Source organism: Chrysochloris asiatica, unplaced genomic scaffold, assembly GCF_000296735.1.
Source record: "Chrysochloris asiatica unplaced genomic scaffold, ChrAsi1.0 scaffold00004, whole genome shotgun sequence".
NCBI lineage: Eukaryota > Metazoa > Chordata > Mammalia > Afrosoricida > Chrysochloridae > Chrysochloris > Chrysochloris asiatica.
Genome location: NW_006408522.1, coordinates 33,849,144 through 33,864,492, shown reverse-complemented (window position 1 = coordinate 33,864,492; position 15,349 = coordinate 33,849,144). Strand labels below are relative to the sequence as shown.

The 15,349-nt window shown below is 48.0% G+C and overlaps 1 protein-coding gene across 1 annotated transcript in view; it reads right to left on the bottom strand.

Annotated features, from left to right (window-relative positions):
- The window catches only part of PLA2G4F (phospholipase A2, group IVF), a 19,620-nt gene extending 8,737 nt beyond the window's left edge, over positions 1-10,883 (bottom strand). Inside the window, exons 1-13 of the mRNA XM_006831891.1 lie at positions 10,773-10,883; positions 9,572-9,644; positions 8,918-9,054; positions 8,672-8,800; positions 8,212-8,252; positions 7,906-7,948; positions 7,430-7,496; positions 3,744-3,913; positions 3,485-3,598; positions 3,226-3,263; positions 2,825-2,960; positions 1,421-1,557; positions 932-1,154 (exon numbers count right to left, since the gene is read on the bottom strand). Of these exons, the coding sequence (XP_006831954.1) occupies positions 932-1,154; positions 1,421-1,557; positions 2,825-2,960; positions 3,226-3,263; positions 3,485-3,598; positions 3,744-3,913; positions 7,430-7,496; positions 7,906-7,948; positions 8,212-8,252; positions 8,672-8,800; positions 8,918-9,054; positions 9,572-9,644; positions 10,773-10,883 (1,419 nt within the window). The remainder of the gene's footprint in view (positions 1-931; positions 1,155-1,420; positions 1,558-2,824; positions 2,961-3,225; positions 3,264-3,484; positions 3,599-3,743; positions 3,914-7,429; positions 7,497-7,905; positions 7,949-8,211; positions 8,253-8,671; positions 8,801-8,917; positions 9,055-9,571; positions 9,645-10,772) is intronic.
- Between the last annotated feature and the right edge of the window lie 4,466 nt (positions 10,884-15,349).

Sequence of the window (15,349 nt, the reverse complement as noted above, 5' to 3'; positions counted from 1 at the left end):
CCTTTGGAGATGTAATTTATTATATATGCCTGAGTGGGTTTTTTTGTTTGTATGTTTTTTAAAAAAACCTAAAGTAGATAGAGAGAAATACTTTTAACTGATGGTATATGGAGGGGATTATAATCAATGTAATGAAAAAAGTTATATGAATTGTTGAATGTGAAACTGATGATGTGCCCTGTAAACTTTCACTCAATCCACAACAAAAACCTTAAATTAAAAAAAAAAAAAAAAAGTAAATCACTAGATAAGGGAGCTTGAGTATCTATTTATGGTGATGGGTGCACAACCAGACTGATGTAATTGGTGTGCCTGAAATGTACATGTGAAAAATGTTGAATTAGCAAATGTGTTATATACTCATATATTTTCACAAGAAAAATATTAAAACACTAGAAAACATGGATTCTTTCCTTAGGAATGAGGAAATATTTGTGATATACACTCATCACTGATAGCCTCCTACCAGGGATCAGACCCCCTCATTCTCCAGCAGATGCCTAGCCTGCAGTTCTAGGGAAAGTTGCCAGGTGGCATGAGTCACGGCAGCATGAACCAAAGGTGGTGACCTGTCTCAGCTGCATCTGGAATCACTTGGGACACTTTCAAAACATAACTATGCTAGATCCTACCCCAAACCAACTGAAATAAGTGATCTCTTGGTGTTTAAAAACACCAGACATGGGTGTTTTTAAAAATCTGTACAAATGATTCTAAAATACAGAGCTGAGAACTGCAGGCCATACTTCCCCTCACCTGGGAAAAATGAAATGGTGTCAGCCCATCCTGGAATGTCACCCCTTCCCCTAGAGGCGCTCAAACCTCAGGGCTAGCATGGAAAATCTCAGGGATTGACTTGGGGCCTAAAGCAGAAATAAGAGCTGGGGGAGCTGGGTGGAGAGGGCCCATGTCCACTTCCTGCTCTTCTTACCTCCTGGTACAGGAAATACTCAATGAGGAGGCCCCACAGGTCTATGAGGGAAATACTCTGGCCACTGCTTTCCTGAGCTTCCAGTTCCCGGATGTAATATTGTAGCCGCTCTGTGGACATCGCCCCGATCTTGCTGCTGCAGACTCTGGCCTGGACATGCTCAATGGATCCCTGCAAGGCCACCTGGGACCAGGCAGGGTCTTTGTAGAGTGAGGACATGCCCCTGGGGATGGAGGGTATGCCTGTGAGCTAGGGGCTGTGGGCACAGCAAAGGGAGAAGGATTGCAGGGTTTGTTAGCACCCCTTCCTCCCCATGACCTATATCCTCTGTTCTTCAGCACCCACTCAGAAGGACTCTTGAGCCTCAGCCCCTTAGAGTCTGTCCCTCCTAACATCTTTGTTTGCAGGCCCCGGCCATCAAGTTACCAGGTCATGACCCTCCTGCTTGAACACTCTCCTTTACGCTGTACCCACTCCCACCTTACTCACCAGGTGGACCCAGAGACACCACTCAGGTAGGTCACAGTGTCCAGAAGGCCCAGCTCCTGAAGCCCGGCCAAACTGCCATACAGGGAAGACATGGCTCGGGTTCCACCCCCAGAGCCCAGCACAGCCACCACAGGCACCTGGGACACAGGAAGAACAATGTGTCAACCCCTACCACTATCTCTAGATTGTCCATACGGGTCAGACAGTGTTCTACGTGCCTTCCATGTTAGCTTATGATCCTCACAGCAACCTGATGAGAGCCTCATTTTACAGATGAGGAAACTGAGCCGCAGGAAGGTGAGATGGTATGCTCAAGACCATGCCGCTAGAAAGTGATGAGCTAAGATTCAAAATCAGGGAGTCTGGCTCTATTACACAAGGAAAGGTGGCACGTCTGGGATGATTTACCTATACCAGCTAGAACAGGGGTCATCAACCTCAGCACTACAGATATGCTGGACCAGATAATTCTTTGTTGTAGGGGTTGCCCTGTGTGGTATAGGAGGTTTATTTAGCAGCTTCCCTGGCCTCGGTCAACTACATTCCAGTAATAGCTCCTTTCTCCCACTCCTGACAATAAAAAATGTATCCAGACATTACCAAATGTTCCCTTGGGGGCAAAAGGACTCCCAGTTGAGAACCACTAAGCAAAAGTAACAGAGTACCAAACAGCCTGGACACGTGAGGCATTAGTCAAGGATTAGAGGGGCTTGGTGGGATCAGACTAGAACCTTTTGGCCACTCAGCTTCTGCATAAAAAGGTAGCTCATTCTGCACCAGACTTTTGGTTCCTTTCCCGTCTGCTTTCTTCTCCTGTCTTAAAAAACCGCTCCGCGGCTGCTGTTCACAGAGGACTCTGCTCATCCCGAGTGCAGAATGAGACTGGGCTCCTGTGAGCTAGTTGTGCCTCCTTTACCTTCATTCTACACAGTGGAGTCTGTCAAGTCAATTCTAGCTGCTGGCGGTCCCAGGCGTGTCACAGGAGGACTGGGCTCCACAGGGTTTTCAGTGACTGATGTTTCCTGAAGTAGATTGCCAGGACTTTCTTTCGAATTGTTTCTTGGTTAGCAGCTCAGTACTGTTAGCTATTTGTACCACCCAGAGTGAAATTCAGACACAAACAGTAGGGGAAAATGGCCATGTGAATGAAGACGGAAGCAGAGATTCAAGTTATGCTGCCACAAGGCAAGAAATGCCTGAGGCCATCAGAAGTTGGAAGACAGAGAATTCTCCCCAGAACAGGGAGGATGGCCCTGCTAACACTTTGACTTGGAACTTCCAGTTTCCAGAACTACAAGAGAACAGATTTCTCTGACCATCAATTTGTAGCACTTTGTTGTTTTAAACCACCTGGTTTGTGGTACTTTGTAATGGCAGTCACAAGAAACAAACACAATTCCATACCTGGTCACTGTCAGGAGCCACACTCAATCCCAGCACCTGCTGTAGGCCCTTGGACACGACCTGCTTCCTCCTGTCCAGAAACTCCTGCTCCCCATCACAGAGGTCAAAGCCAAGGCGCAGGTCAAGGTCCCTGGAGCTGCTCAGGATGGGGAGGAAGGCTGAGTGACTGCTCTGTGGAGGAGACTCAACCACGTTGTCCGGTTGTCACAGGAGCAGACACATACTCTGTGGAACCCCCTCAGAAAGATCCCAAGGGCTTCCCGCCTGAGTCAAGTATTAGGAGTGAAAGATGGCCCCCACAGCCTGAGCCAGGTGAACAAGAGAGCAGAACATATCAGGACATGTCCCTACCACTTGCAGCCAAGCCCCAAGAGGCCGTCTTCCTGAAGCTCCCTCCTCACCTCATTTCTGCCTTCACACTCAGAGCCACCTCCTGGCCCTAAAAGACACAACCCCATCCCAATTAAACTGTTCTCCGCCAGGCCAGCCCCTGTTGCTCCAGTAAGTCCGGCCCAACTATGGATACCACAACTGAGCTCCAGGCTGGCCTGACTCTGAGCCTCCTAGGGTCTTCCCCACCCCCCCACACCCCCACACCCCGGTCTCTCTTGGTGGGCACAGAGTAGGCAGGGGTCCCTCCAGCACTTGGCAATTGCTTACCTCCCCCAGGGATATGAAGCACTGTTTCTCCTGGTCTAGGGGCAAAGAGGAGAGCAGGATGTTCCCCTCACCCAGCTTGCTGGCCTGGGTCTCCAGCTCAGCACTCGGGTCACTCTGCAAACAAGAAAACACTCAAGGGAGCTCTCCAGAACAGGGGAAAATGGGCCTCCCTGGTGCCCTGAAATGCAAGTCCAGCCTGGACCAGTTCTTTTCCACAGGATGGGGTCCTAGCTCTCACTGGGGCCACGTGCTCATTTACCTGCAGGACTGTGAGCTTCTCTCCCAGCTCCACCTCTAGCCTGGGGCTCAGCACAGGGTTCATGTGGAAAGTAAAGGTGGGTGGGAAGCCAGGCTCCACAGGAGTCTGAAGGGGCAACAGCTGTGGCTTCTCATAGGCACCAGGCACTGCCAGTCGGATCTGCCGATGGCCTGAGATCAGAGCAACCAGGTGAGTGCCCAGGTGAGGGTTAAAAGCAGGTATGTGTGTGGCTCACAGTGGTAGCACCCCAGACTCTTATCCTGGCCACTCTCGGACATTGGGACCCCTGGTAAAGGCATCAGGAAGGACTCTTGGGCTTCCGTTATCTGCTTTGATCAGATTGGAGAAACACTAGTACCTGGGAAGGTACACAATCAGGGAAGGTAGACCACAGCCATGAGGGGGTGGGGGTAGGGGTGGGGAGGAGCCTCTGCCCTCTAGTATATGTGGTTGGTGATTTTGAGATTATAAAACAGAGAAGAACTGCTCCTTCCAGTTTCCAAACCTGTAAATCTTTATGGGAGCACACAGTCTCATCTTTCTCCTGAGGAATGACTGGTGGGTTTGAACCACCAACCTTGTAGCTAGTAGCCCAAAGTTTAACCGACTGTGCCACCAAGGCTCTTTTATATAGTTAATTTGTTGTTGTTAAGTGCTGTCGAGTCGGTTCCAACACAGTGACCCTGTTTAGAGTTTCTGAGGAGTGGCTGGTGAGGTTGAACTGCTGACCTTGCGGTTCTAACCAACTTTGCAGTCCAGTGCATTAAACCACAGCACCACTCTTTTCTTACATTTTGCTGTAAACAAAGATCAGCATAGTGTGCTTACAAAGATGCCTCACTAGGGGTGGGTGGTGTTGGTAAACAAATGCAGAAGGTTATTTGCATTATTGATACTGTATATATAATGTTGTTGTTGTTAAGTGTCATCGAGTCGGTTCTGACTTAAGTAACCCTGTATGGTGTTTCCCAGGAGTAGCAAGTGAGTTTGAACCACTGATCTTGCTTTAAGCAGTTTAGTGCTTATCCTACAGCACCACACCAAAGCTCCTGAATTTAGTTGTTGGTTATTAAGTGCTGCTGAGTCAGGTCCGACTCATAGCGATCCTGTAAAGTGTTTCCAAGGAGCAACTGGTGGGTTTGAACTGCCAACCTGGTGGTTCAAACCAACCTTGCAGACCAGTGCTTATACTACAGCGCCACACCAGGAGAGAGTAAATAATGGAGTCCTGCTGTGGCATTATCTGATAAGTACTGGACTGCTAACCACAAGGTGGGTAGTTCAAACCCACTCACCACTTCTCAGAAACTCTATACAGGATGTTATGCATCTGAACTGACTTGATGGCACTTCACAATAAAAACAATATAGTGCTACAGAAGGAAATCAAGTTGAAAAAAATTCTGATTGATTATTCATTAATACATTATTGTCAAAGACAGGATCTTTACAGTGATTGGGTTATCCAGAGTCTGTGGGCACTCTGGATTGGGGGGTTATAGTTTGTTTTAAGGTTTCCTGGAATGTGTTGTTTAAAGCTTCTTTAGAAACAAGCTAACAGCCTCCTATTTGGTGCTTAGTGTGGTAAGATAGTTACTACTTAGTGATATGGATGCCTTGTTGATTACCACTTAGTAACTACCACTTAGTGACCACAAGGGTTCACAAAGCAGTCACATTACACTGTTTCCTGGAAATGTACAAGTTATACTAAAGTTCCTTAGAAACAAAGAACAATAGAGTTCTTTGCAGGCAGAACCAGATCAGTTTTCTGGTTCTACAAGTTTTCTATACAAAATGGATTTCTAGACCTGGTCCCCACCTCAGCTCCTCCTTATTCCAGCTAAATAACTCATACAAGTTTTGAGGTCTCCATATCAACTCCAGCCACCAAACAGACAGTTGGCAGCCAACACTATGCTGGGACTCCCTTAAATTAAAAGGGGATCATTGTACTACCTTGTGGGGTGGTTGTTGTTGTTAGGTGCCAACGAGTCAGCACTGACTCATAGCAACCCTATGCACAGCAGAATGAAACAGTGCCCGATCCTGGGCCAACCTCACTACTGTTGCCACACTTGAGTCTATCGATGCTGCCACTTGGCCAATCCATCTCGTTGGGGGTCTTCCTCTTTTTCTCCGACCCTCTACCTTAACCAAACATAATATCCTTCTCCAGTGAATGGTCCCTCCTGACAATATGTCCGAAGTATGAGAGACAAAGTTTGGCCATCCTGGCCTCCAGGGAACACTCTGGCTGCACTTCTTCCAAAACAGATCTATTGGTTCTTTTGGCAGTCCATGGCACTTTTAGTATTCTCCTCCAATACCATAATTCAAAGGCATCAATTCTTCTATGATCTTCCTTATTCACTGTCCAGCTTTCACATCCATATGAGGTTATTGAAAATACCATGACTTGGGTCAGGCGCACCTTAGTCCTCTAGTTGACATCTTTGCTCTTCAACACTTTAAAAAGTTCCTGTGCAGCAGATTTGCCCAATGCATTATGTCGTCTGATCTCTTGACTGCTGCTTCTGGGCTGTGTGCTGATGACCAGGGAGGCAGGCTTGTAGGATATACCCTTTGGTTGGGTGATGATGCATGGAGGGGATTGTAACCATGGCAATGAAACAATATATGATAGGATGAATATAAAGCTAATGTTCTCCCATGTAAACTATCACATAATTCACAATAAAACATAAAAAAAAAAAAACCTATGCAATATGAAGAAGACCATAGCACCAAAATAGGAGGAAGACGTATTAATAATCTACATTATGCAGATGGCATGAGTGTCCTTGCTGAAATTTGAAAGACTTAAAGCACTTACTAATGAAGATCAAAGACCAGTGCTTTCAGTATGGATTATGCTTCAACATAAAGAAAGCAAAAAAATAAATAAGGAAATTGCTTCTTTTTGGTCTGTTTTGTATGTGTGTGTGGTGCTATAGGATAAGCACTGGACTAGTAACCTCAAGGTCAGCAGTTCAAACCCACCTGCTGCTCCTTGGAAGCCCTATATAGGGTAGCCATGATTAGAACCAATTGGAGGATGCTTAACAACAAGAAGAGAAACAATATATATGTATAGGACGAACCATTGGGAACTTTTCTGCAAATAAAAAAAAGGAAAAGAAAGAAGAGGGGGACAAAAGAAATGAGAGAGAAAGACAAGATTTGGAAATGGATAGTGGTGATGGGAATGGAACATGGGAAGTGTGGCTGGGTTATAAATCTAAAAATAGTTGAAATGGCTAATGTTTTGTTGCATGCCCATTGTTGTTGTTGTTGTTAAGTACTGTTGAGTCTGTTCCGACCCATAGCAGGCCTATGGCTACACGAAAAAAAGAACACATCCAGGTCAAAGATACATGGGACAAAGCCCTCAGCTAAGCCCAGCCCAGATCAGTCATGTGGTGTCAAATAAATGCTTGCTGTTGTACACCACTGAGATTTTGTGGTTACTTGTTGTAAGAACAGTCACTTGGCTACTACAGCCTCTGTGCTGGAACACTTTCAGGGACAAGAAATTCACTACTTCCAGAGGCAAGCCATTCCATCCTTGGTTAGCTTTGAGCAGTAACAATTTCCAGGAATTTCTCTCCCAGACCACCTCTCTGAACTTGGTACTCCCAGCCTTTGAGAGAGAAGGCAAACCCAAGGTCACTGACCAAACTCACCATACTCTCGATGTGGGGCTGTCTCATGTCCCCCAAGGGTGCCTTGGATTCTCAGACAGGGTTGAGCCTAAAGGAACAGAGGTCTGTAGGAGCCAACAGCACCAGAACCGGAGCCAAGATGGAAGGGAAGGGGGGCACTTGGAGTAGGGTCCACATAACAACCTTCCCAGGGCCTATTTCACACAGGCAGGGGTCTCTGTAGCTGGCCCAAAGGTCACTCAGTCAGTCTCTCCTCCAAAGACTCAGGGGAACCATGATGGTGACTGCTATGAAATCTGTCATCTACATCACCACAAGGCACGAAGGCTGGATTCTAGGGGTGAGGCAGCTGGACAGGCCTCCCTAGCACATCTCCCTCTGAGGAGAGGTGGAGTTTCCTTCAGAGATTAGAGACTCGGCACAACTGGGCTCAGTCATGGAAGCCTCACTGCCCCCCACCCATCCCTCGGCAGCCTGAGCTCCCCTTCACTACTCACCACCAGGACCCCATTGGTGATGACTTCAGAGGCAGGCACCTGGCTGCAAAGGATGAGACACTTATGGAACATGTGACCCTCTCAGTGGCTGCCACCTAATGGCTGCCACCTTACTGATGTGACCATAGCAGCCGGTCACACTTGAGGGTAGGATAAGCCTGTTGACCAACACTCAAATTAAATTCCAGACCAGGCCAGCTCCTCTCAGGCCAGGCCTGGAAGGCCAGCACAGGGCATGGTGGTGGGCAGCTGGGAACTGCTGAGACTCAGATCAAATGGGCATATGGGGGCTTCACGTGGACTCACCTTTCCTCCAGAACAAATTCCACTTGCAGCTCTTGTGAATCCTACATAGAAGGGCAGGATAGCACCAGTTTACAAAGGACTCTCCAAGTCTCAGGGACCGTCCCTCCCCTGAAGACCCCCACTCCTGAAGAGGAGACTGTTGGTGTGACTCCTCGTGGTCACAGGAAGGGCAGTGGCACCTCCACACAGAGCCTCGCTCTCTTATTCATTTATGTACCAGGCACTGTTCTGGATGCTGAGGGCTCAGCAGTGACTGAGACGCACAAAGCTCTGCCTTCACAGAGCTCACCCCCTGGCTTCACGCAGGGAAGAAGCATTGGAGGGAGTCTTTGTGGGTCAGTGCAACCAATGGAGGGGTGTCTGTCTTGGAGGTCAGGAGCCCCTCACCAGCACCTCAGTACTAGTCCTCCTCTTCTTGACTGTGGCACACCACCAGCACAGGGAGGGCAGAGAGACTCACCTGGTGGTTAAGTGGAAAGGTGTGCCTGTGGGGTTGGCCGGTCTTGAGGCTCCTCAAGTCAAACAGGAGCAGGGAGAGTCTGTCACTGTCTAGGACATCCTTGTCATAGAGGGTGAGCTCCAGAACGTTCTAGGAACAACACGGGTGGGAAGCTGGAGCCTGAACAGGGCAGGAGGGTAGGTATCCTGGAAGACCCCTCTCCCTCCACAGCCTCCACCCCTCACTCTCACTCTCACTCTCACTGACCTTAACAGCACCATGGACCCGGTAGTGGAAGGTCTCATTCCACTCAGGGTCACTGCAGTTGGCCACCACCTTTGTCTGGGCCAGGCTGGGAGATGCTGTGGGCAGCCACAATTGCACGTAGCAGTCAGCTTTGGACACTGCAGATAGACAGGGTAAGGGACTTGAGCCCCAAGTTCTTATTGCTGAAAGCATTTCCTGAAGAGGTTGGGGCAGGAGGGGGAGGAGCAGGAGCAGAGTGGGGAGAGGCACCTGCTGCATGGTGGAGTGTGGGGGAGAAACCAGAACTGTGGTGACCTGTAACTCCACCTTGACTGTTTACACCTCCCATTCAACTGAACAAAGCCAGAAATCCTGCAGTGGCCAGTTGAAAAGACCAGCATTGAGTAATTCCTGGAAACTGCCTGATTCAAGCAATGAAATCACTCCCTGGTCATTGACTGAAGAGCTTCTGAGAGGGCCTCACCCTCTCACCTGGCTCACTGTGCTTCACTTCTTGTATTTAGGGGGAGTGTAGGATCCATACAACTCCCCTCCAGCCTCAGCCACCCACCTGCCTAGAGGCTCGGCCTATGCTCTATACCCCAAATCAGGCCTGCCTCCACTGAGCTCAGGGGGCCCCAGGGCAGGCAGGAGAGTAGAGATGGGGTCACTCACGCAGATCTGTGCCTTGGATGTTTCTGGCCCTCAGCACCTTCACCTGGAGGTCGTAATATGGATGGGTTTCCAGCTGAAACAACAGAGCTCTGGGGCCTCAGCTCCTGGAAACCCATGCCACACGCAGTAGCCTGGCCCCGGCTCACAGATAAAGTTGTACTGGGTACATAGAGACCCTTGGCAGGGCCCAGGCATTGGGAGTTCACACTGGCGACAAGCCTGGCCCCTGGGATCAGTCAGACCTAGGCTCAAATCTCGACCCCACCACTGACTAGTTGAGTGGACCAGGGCAATAAGTTTTCTATGATTCAGTTTTCCTGTAGATAAAGTAGGGTTTATAATAATAATCTGAGTCATGGTGAGTTTTAAGTGAGAATGTATATGAAGTGCCCAAGTAAGTGCTTGAAATACGTAGCCATTCATACTCGTTATTACTGTTCACCACACGGTTACAACTCCACCAGACTACAAGGCACCCACTGTAGCTTGACAGCAGAAGTGAAAGCCGGAGCTCTATGTTTAAGGAGATTAAATACTGAAAGAGAAAGTTGTGATCCACCCCACTCCAGCAGGCAGTTGAAGGGAAACCAAGATCACCCAACGTGTCCCAGTCTGACTACTCAGTCACTAAGAGACTAAGGAGACTGCAGCTTGGGCTCTGGAGAGATGGCATTGATTAGAGCCTCCTCAGAGTAAAACTTTGTGTCACAGAAGAACTGTTTTCCACAGAACTTCCAAGGTTGGTGACCTTCTGGAAGCAGATTGCCAGGGTTGTCTTCCTAGGTACCTTTAGGTAGGTTTGAACCACCCACCTTAAGGCTAGTAGTGGAGCACTTAATCATTTGTGCCACTCTTTGGCTCCTCACAGTGAAACGGTCCCCTCGGAATCCCAGCAAGTTCCTCCCGGCTTCTTTCCCCAGTGGACCCCACAGCCAGGCTCTGTCTGGCTTCCTTGGCAAAAGCAACCAACCAATGCAAGTTTCAAGTGATTTCACTTGTCATTTCTTAATTGTATGAGCTGAGTCAAGGTCCTGGGCATGTCTCTAATTTAAGCTCTGCAAGGTTATTGGGAACAAATAGGGCCCACCCCAGATCAAAACCGTCTGAGGGCTGGGGTTAATATTTAATGTGGGTCCTGACAAGGGGCTGTGTCTCCCAGAACTTCTCCAGACCATATTTCCCAGGGAGATCTGTACTTTACCTGCCCATGACTCCAATGAAGTCTCCTCTTCTCTCTCTTCCGCAGCAGCACTGCCCCTAGGAGGGGCAGCCCCCGGCCTGCCAGGCATCCTGACCAGAGCGCCCAGAGCATGGCTGAGCAGTCCAGGCCTGGTAGGAAGCCCTGCCTCTCCTTCACTCCACTCTCCTCTGCTATACTCCCTCCAACTCAGGTCTAACAGGTAGCACTAGGGTGAAGAGGGTGGGGCTGAGCTGCAGAGTCAGGGCTGGGTGGCCCTCAAAAGCTGGAGGTGGGGTCTGAAGTGCACCAGGAAGTGACTGGGTCCTATTCCTCAAGCAGGAGTTAGTTCCAAGAGGATATACCCCTCTCCAAGAGGATAAGAAACTAGCATTGTGCTTCCCAAACCCAGCTGCCTTGTTATCAATTAGGCCTTTTGTGAAAAATAGGTTAACTAAGCTTCACCCCAGATGGTTTTGTACATGTGTTTCCAAGTGTTCCTATTTCCAACAAGTTCTCTATGGAGCAGCAGCTGGGATGTGCTGGGTTAGAGACAAGTTTAGCGGTATTGAGAAAGTCTAGGACTCCTGGTGTGGTGCTGTAGGATCAGCACTGGACTGTGATTCACAAGGTTGGCAGTTCAAACCCACCAACTGCTCCTCAGAAACTCTATACAGGGTTGCTCTGAGTCAGAACTGACTTGATGACATTTAACAACTCCAGCTGCCTTTCAAGTGCCACCTTCCCTACAGCCTGGCAGAAACATAGACTGTCTGGTTCCATGTTTTAGCTGGATTCAGAGGTATTTCTAATTGCTCATGGGCTCCCTTTATTTCCTTCCCAGTTACTGACTCTGTCATGTCTCAGATCATATTAGATCCAGGAATACAAAAGGTGAGGAAGGCCCTCCTCCTGGATAATGGGAACTCCTGCGTGGGCCAGATACAGAGGTGAGGGTCCGCTATGGTCATGCAGTATCAGTAAGGACAAGTGAAAAACAGGTCTGCCTGGTCTTGACCTACTAGAGATAAAGGCTTTTGAGTTTCCTCATCTAACCATCCTAAGTCTCAGGCTGCAGATGACATGCAAAACCCCCTCCTCTCTGGACCATGTGGCTGGGACAGGCAGTCTCCAGAAGAAAGGTTTCTGGGCATTTCTGTTCTCAACCAAGATCTAGTCATCTCTACATTCCTCCTCAAGGCCTACTTAGTTGGAGGCTAACAGAACAACATCCAAAGAGGTGATTCAACTCCAACATGAACCCACTGAGCAAGTTCAGACCAGACATTCCTGGAATAAAAGGGGATGTGTCTGCTGGTGGCTGGGTTCTAAGGGGAGCGCCTGTTTCTGCTTCGTTTGAAAAGTGAAGTCAAGTTCTGGGGCGGGATCTCAGAAATAGAGTTCAAGCCTCTTGGTAATCTCCATAAATATATGCAGTGAATCCTTGGGTCCAGAAAGAGAGCAGCCTGAGACACAGAGAAGGAGGAGTCACAGGCCTAGCCCGTAACTGATTCAAGTGATTGCTCAGTTACACAATCTCTCTTTCTTCTGGAACTCATTTGTTCCATGCCTTAATAGTAACGACTCTGTTCCAGCTGGTTTTTATTCTCAAAACCTCAAGATGGTCATAGCAGGTTCAAGAGGGAGATAATACATAAAGATCAAAGTGTCTTTTTAGGAATTGGCCAGGGTAGGCCAATACTTCTCCACTTCTGGAACATTTTCAGGTCCCTCACCCACACCAACTCCGTCCCCTTAACATGACCATTCTGGTTATCATGAGCTAGAAGAGGCAGTAGGCCCCACTTGGATTATCTAGGGTTCCAGTGCAGTCTAGAACCTTGAGATGTGGCTACTGCAATTAACACATGGAATTTTATTTCAACTTTAAATAGCTACTTGTGTCTAAAGGCTACCACACTTAACAGCACAGATCTAGACATAGTACATGACACATAACACAAGTGTTATACAGGTAGTCCCTGGTTTACCACGGGGGACTTTTCCTTTGTAAGATGTCTTTGACATACACTGAATACCTTTTTTTGTTTTAGTTTTCATTATTACCAGTATCTTTATACGGAATCCTGGCAGCATAGTGGATGGATTATGAGCTGGACTGCTAACCTCAAGTGTAGAGTTTGAATCCACCAGTTGTTTTGATGGGAGAAAGATAAGACTTTCTGCTTCCGTTCTTTTCAATGTCTTAATTCCTACCATGTGGTTGGGTGGGGCTGTGCAAATAAGGTCTACAGGGCTCTAAAGCTGGGATTAGTTAGCTTTGCCATCTAGCTAGGTTTAAACGGACAAGTCCTGAACCATCAAGGAAGAAGAGCACGAGTGGAGTGAGATTCCCGAACTAGAAAAGTAGGAATGGCAGAGGCCATGAAATGGAAACAGAGCAGCTGCAGGCTCTAAGCCCATGGACTGAGAATCCATAAGAGGCCACATGGCTGAGAATCAGAAGCCACAAGTGAAGCATGGCTGCAGTATGGCAGAGGTGTTCCTGACTGGAAAACTGCTGCTTCCTGAATTGTTGATCCTGAATTGTATGTACCCCATCCACTTCCCTAGTAAACCCTATAATCCTGAGTATTGTTATGAATTCTATGTGACCACTGCAACCGATTATCAGACCCAGATGTGAAGCAGAGTGTTGTGGGAGGGGTGGTTGGTGTCAGAACAGGTGGAAGCATGTCTGACCTCTGCTTCATAGGAATTGACCTTGGGCTGATTGAGTTTGATTCTCTTTCCCCCTTGTGAAGCCCAGGAAGTCTGACATGATCCCACATGGTTTTTCCAAGTTGGAGCCAACTCAACGGCACATAATCACCACCACCATCATCCTTATAAATATAATCTTTTTCTTTGGGAGCTGGCATGAGAATGGTATCAGCAAGTTATGTACTGCAACATTATACATATTACTAATGATAAGATGTACTCTCTACCCCAAACAAAAATTAAACAAGAATTAGTTGTAAATGCAGTTTATAACTTGAATATGTCATAAATCAGGGACTACCTGTACTGATTTTTTTTTTCCTGTCTCTGGTAGCGTAGTGGTTACGAATCGGGCTGTGAACCGCAAGGTTAGCAGTTCGAAACTACCAGCTGCTCCGCGGGAGAAAGATGAGGCTTTCTACTCTCGTAAAGATTTACACCCTCGGAAACCCTGTACAGGGTCGCTAAGAGTCGGTTCCAACTCCACGGCACATAACAACAACAACAACAAAAGTCTGTTAATTGGTATATTTATTCTCCATTTTTAAATTACTATCATTTCAATGCTGCTTTTATCAAACTCCAAGGGAGGGGTAAAAAAGAGACACAAATAGGCTTGGCTTTTTATACTTTTATTATTTTATGATGAGGAACAGTTAAGAGATCAAGCCTCATTCATTACAGAGCTTTCATCTCCACCCTCATCCGTACCCTCAGGGCAGACAGTCTCAGAAACAAACAGTGGTGTTCAGGAAAACAGAAACCACATTCTCTGTTCTATCTGCCACACAGTAAGGGTGAAGATGCACACGCAGCACGCCAGGAAGGCAGGGTCACGTGTAGGGCACGTTTCTGTTGTCGGGCTGAGGATGGTCTGTCGGCTACAGCGAAGGCAGTACAGTGCAGCTAGCGCAAACAGCCCATGGGTGGGTCTGGTCAGGTGGAGCTGTGGCTTTTCTTTCTCTACATGTCTCCTCTCCCATCTCCAATGTCTGAGAGCCTCCACAGAGGGTGCTCAGGGGAGCTGAGCCTACCATTAGCATCCCTAGCAGGCCTGCTCCAACACAGGGCACAGACAAGCACACAGCTGTGCTTTAAAAAGGATCGCAGCCTGTCAAATGCTAAAAGTGTCAACACTGGAGCACTGCTACCCACCCTCACTCTGGTTAAAGGTACTGGGGCAACAAGACTGTGGATCCGCAAGCACCCAGGGAGAACAGGATGCACGTGTCTCAGCCTCCGGGGCAAGAAACTCCACACTGTATCTCAAGAGCACTCTGACAGGCAGTTTCCTGCTCCTGCCCCCCAGGCTGAACAGATGTGGTGGTCTGTCAGTTTACAAGCCCATGTGCTGCTGGTCTCTGCTGTCTCTGAACACTTCCCAAGCACACAAGACATTATTGTAAGCTGCTCACATGATCCACCTACCTACAAAACCTTAGTGTGTTCCTCCAATCCCTTCAAAAGAAGTCATGTACCCAAGTCGGTGCTGGTTCAGCCCTAGGGAGCGGGGCAGAAAAGAATGCCCCTAAAATAGGACACAAAAGAACGTCCTTAAGTAGAGTGCAGTCTCCTAAGCTGCTCAGCATAGAGTGAGGGCGCAGTTCAGAGACGGTCTATTTACAATGAACATGACCATCCGTGTCAATGCACTCCTCAAAATGGAGATGGTTCCCTTGTTTAAATATTAGTTATTCCTGGAGTCAGGAAAGTGGGACAAAACTGGGGCAAGAGTGTAGAGATAAAGGACAAAAATAAATAGTGAGAAAGAGACTGAGAAACAAAGAGGCAGCGGGGGCTATTTGGGGTTCCAGAATTAGAGCTACCATGAAGTAACAAGTGCCATTTCATAGAAAACGAGCCGTTTGGTGTATGTA